This window comes from Rhagoletis zephyria, unplaced genomic scaffold, assembly GCF_001687245.7.
Source record: "Rhagoletis zephyria isolate East Lansing unplaced genomic scaffold, Rhagoletis_zephyria_1.1 Rzeph_scaffold_33692, whole genome shotgun sequence".
Classification (NCBI taxonomy): domain Eukaryota; kingdom Metazoa; phylum Arthropoda; class Insecta; order Diptera; family Tephritidae; genus Rhagoletis; species Rhagoletis zephyria.
Genome location: NW_016190747.1, coordinates 1 through 3,700, shown reverse-complemented (window position 1 = coordinate 3,700; position 3,700 = coordinate 1). Strand labels below are relative to the sequence as shown.

General features: G+C 39.0%; 1 protein-coding gene across 1 annotated transcript; it reads right to left on the bottom strand.

The window, feature by feature from the left end:
- Nucleotides 1-108: 108 nt before the first annotated feature.
- LOC108354144 (uncharacterized) lies at nucleotides 109-3,694 on the bottom strand. The gene is made up of 4 exons (XM_017605336.1): nucleotides 3,642-3,694; nucleotides 3,468-3,566; nucleotides 3,253-3,412; nucleotides 109-1,038 (listed from the first exon to the last, which is right to left on the bottom strand). Exons 1-4 carry the CDS (start codon nucleotides 3,663-3,665, stop codon nucleotides 683-685), a joined length of 639 nt encoding a protein of 212 aa, XP_017460825.1. The 5' UTR covers nucleotides 3,666-3,694; the 3' UTR covers nucleotides 109-682.
- Between the last annotated feature and the right edge of the window lie 6 nt (nucleotides 3,695-3,700).

The following is a 3,700-nucleotide window of genomic DNA, read 5'->3' as shown; positions in this document are numbered from 1 at the left end:
TTTTTGAATTAATCATATCTTTAAAATTTCAAAGTCCTTTGAAAAAATAAATCCTGCCGTCAGAGTAAAAAACTAAAAACGCAGTTTTACTATATTTGGCCCATAGTATCGTGAGTATATCGATTCCTTAGTGTGTTTTGAAATTTTTTGTTTTTGTCGCACGGTGTTATTATTCTATTTGGGTAACTATCTAAAAAGTTCTAAAGGCTAGAAGAATTAAGCGCCGCAAATACGTAAGACATACACACACATGTACATATGTATGTATGTATGTATGTATATTTAAATATATGCCTATACAATAAACTACGTAAAATGACTGTACACTTGAGGTAAGAAGCTCTGTTTAACCCGTTTCTATAGAAAAAATACGCCTTCTTCCAACGTCTAGTTGCAGGCAAGCAATCAGCATTTGCGTAGACTACGCAATGGCAATGACTATGGCTAATGAATACGGCACGACATTTCCTCCAAAGTACGCCTTCCTATAGGTACTCGATTGTTTGATCACTGCTTTTATGTACATATGTACATACAAACTCTTCTCCTCCCTTGCTTCTCTCCGTGCTTCTACTTATTCACTCCAGCAATCGTCATCATCGTCGTTTCGATCCTCTTTGAAATCGCATAAACTGAAATCCTCATTGAAGAGATCTTCGCTTTCCGAGGACGCTGCTGATTGTCATCTGGCTGCTGCATTTACACGAGTTGGTATGGTAACGACCCTCTTCGGCAGATGAGGTATATGTATGGTTGTTGCTTTCGTTGCCGTTTTGGGCGGAACGTTCGGTATAAGCTGTTCTTGTATTGTGCCACCACTGTACTCGAAACAGCCACAGCACCAATTATCACATCGCAACATCAAAGCTAGACCAGCGATTAGCCAAAAGAGTATCGCCGGCCATGAATAATATGAGCAGCCGCTGAGGAGTATCCCACCCAGCATGATAGTGGTAGTACAAAGTAACGGGTTAACGTTTACGGCACCGTTACGATAGCTCGGGAAAAGGGACATCATAGAACTGATTATTATGCAACCTGAAATGGTAAGATATAGAAAAGTTATTGGTTTCAATAAAAAAGAGTTAATATTTGATAATTTGACTTCATCGAATTGATTAAAATGTGGCTTCCTATTCAACTACAATTTCCGAATGAAACTTTAACAAAGCTTTTGATTCTGACATAACAAAAATAAACCTCTTGCCCGCGCTATCGACATTTTAATAATTTCAAAAAGGCGACTCTAATATAAAGCTAAGTTAGGTAGGGTGGTTCCCCAAACAGTGGCAGACCATAAGCATTAACCCTTTGTTGAAACATTTACAAAACGGTAAATGCAAATCTATAGCGAAAAACGATGAGAACCGGTGTGTGGGGATCAGAGAGTACGACCAAGGTGTTAAGCTCGCAGCCTCATAGCCCAAAGGAAGGAGCTAAGACGATTCCACTTCAATGTTCTCGCAACAGCTGCAGAAGGTTAGTACCTTTTATGAGCCCTTGAGAATCCATTGACCGGCGTTAATGCACCCTCGTCCCGTAAGACTTTGGAGCTGCACATGTTTTGGTTTTCACGCACCCTTCGCAGAGCTGGTACGAGACATATATCCAAGAGTAGTTCGAATGAGGTCAAAGTTGCCACTTTCTTCTTCTAGGTGAAATCGACTAGGAGGCGGGCGTCCAGAATACAATTTCCTGCATTGAAGTTGATGGACCGACCCTTCTGGTAAGCTTCGACTTCCTTCGTGCCTCCTTTCAACGACTAACTCCCGTCCACTTTTCTTTCTAGATGGTATGTGTGTGAACATAGGACTTATTTTTGCCAGTGTAGCTAAGCAGTGATCTGTGTTATAAGGGATAAATTCAAAATAACCAGAGTGTCCACTAAGGTGGTCTAAAAAAGTAAAGTCGGAATTTTAATGCTCTCATCCCCTAGGATTGTTTATATCGAAAAAATATACCCCAATTTCCACGTATTTTTTATGGGTAAAAACAAAATTTCGTAGAATGGTATAGAATTCTTTTAAGGTAATATTTTTCTATCGGAAAACACTGGTTTTCTTCAGGAGATTCCCAATAATACCCAATTGTTTATTGCGTTGTTGAAGGTTTATGGCGGACCTATAAAATATAGTTTACATGAAAAAATTGTTAAATAAACAACCAGATTTTCTTGTTGGGAATCTCCTGAATAAAAACAGAGTTTTTCGATTGGAAAATATTGATTTTTAAGAAATCTATACCATTTTTACGAACAGTCGTTTTTTCTTCATGTAAAATACATAAAATAAAAAATAGGGTTATATTTCTTCCGGCATAGAACAATCTTAGAGAGAAAGAGAATAAAAATTCCGACTTTACTTTTTCACATGCATTTTCGTACTACCCAAGTGTCCACATCATGGGTCAGTGAAGAGCTCAGTATCTCTCGGCATTTTCTGTAGCAGTCTTACCTAAAGCGTAGACCGTCGCTTATTTATTCAACTTAGTTTGGTGTTTAGTGCCGGAAGGGTAGTGCTAAGGTGCCATTTATTCCAATACGGACGACGGAGTTTAGCCCATTCTTTTTCCTTAGTAGCGTAGTTTCCCCCTGCTAAATTCTGTAGAACTTTGCGTACTATCTGTTGCCAATTGCCTTCTTTCTATGTCGAAAATATTCTTCTTCACTCTGTCGAAAATATTAGGCTTTTTCCTGCCTATAATCAAAAATTCCTGACAAGCGATCGCGAGTAATTCGGTTTATAGTCTACAACTTCAAGAATTAACGATTAGAGACTGATTAGTCTGAGTCCGTGGGGAAGATGTGAGAGCATTTTCCTAACCACAATTAAAGCCCTAGCGATGTGTCCCCGTACACCTTAACCTTCACCTCTTGGGACATTTCAAAGACGATACGGCAAATTGTACAATGAGCAGCGAGGAGTCGCTTAAACTTATCCCCGATGCCCATTTTCTATCCAACACAGTCCCAGATGAAGCCTCTCATTTAGGGAAAGGGGATTGGGGTAAGAAGTGATTTATGAAGTGGCTGAGAACAAAGCATTGAGCCTTCAGTTCATAAGAATTATCGAAAGAAAATGTCGTTAAGTAACCTTCTGCTTTAGATGACTAGAGGTTTATGCAAAGAGAAACCGCATAGAAGAAAAACCGAATGAATCCATGTATCCTTACACTACTAGTTTCCATTCCTCACTGCTCATTTTCGTAGCTCTCGCTTTTTTAAGAAATATTCAATTATTTTTTTATACTAACCAGCAATGTATGTTAAAAATGTGTACGGATGCTCAACCGCGCTACTGATGTTGACACATACGACAAATGAAACTATAGTAAAAATGCTGAACATGATTATTCGCCAAGATTTCAGAGTTGGTAAACGCACACTCATTTCCATGGGACCAGCGGTTGTGACCTAAAATGTGAGAAAAAATTAATGCACATTTTTTATGCTTACATCTCAAGAATACCTTAATTTTTTGTCGATATTCATCGACTATCGCATCTATATCGGTTGAGGTATCCGAATCGCTCTTCTCAAATTTCTCTGGATATTCAAAATCGGAGGGCTTCAAAAGAAGAGATCAACGGTTAATGACTTCTTTTTCCTACTCATTAAAATCTAAAATTTGTTTTCTGCTTACCGGTGGCTCGCGATCCGCGAGCATCGCAGACTCCACATCTTTCGGTGTACGAGCAGGGC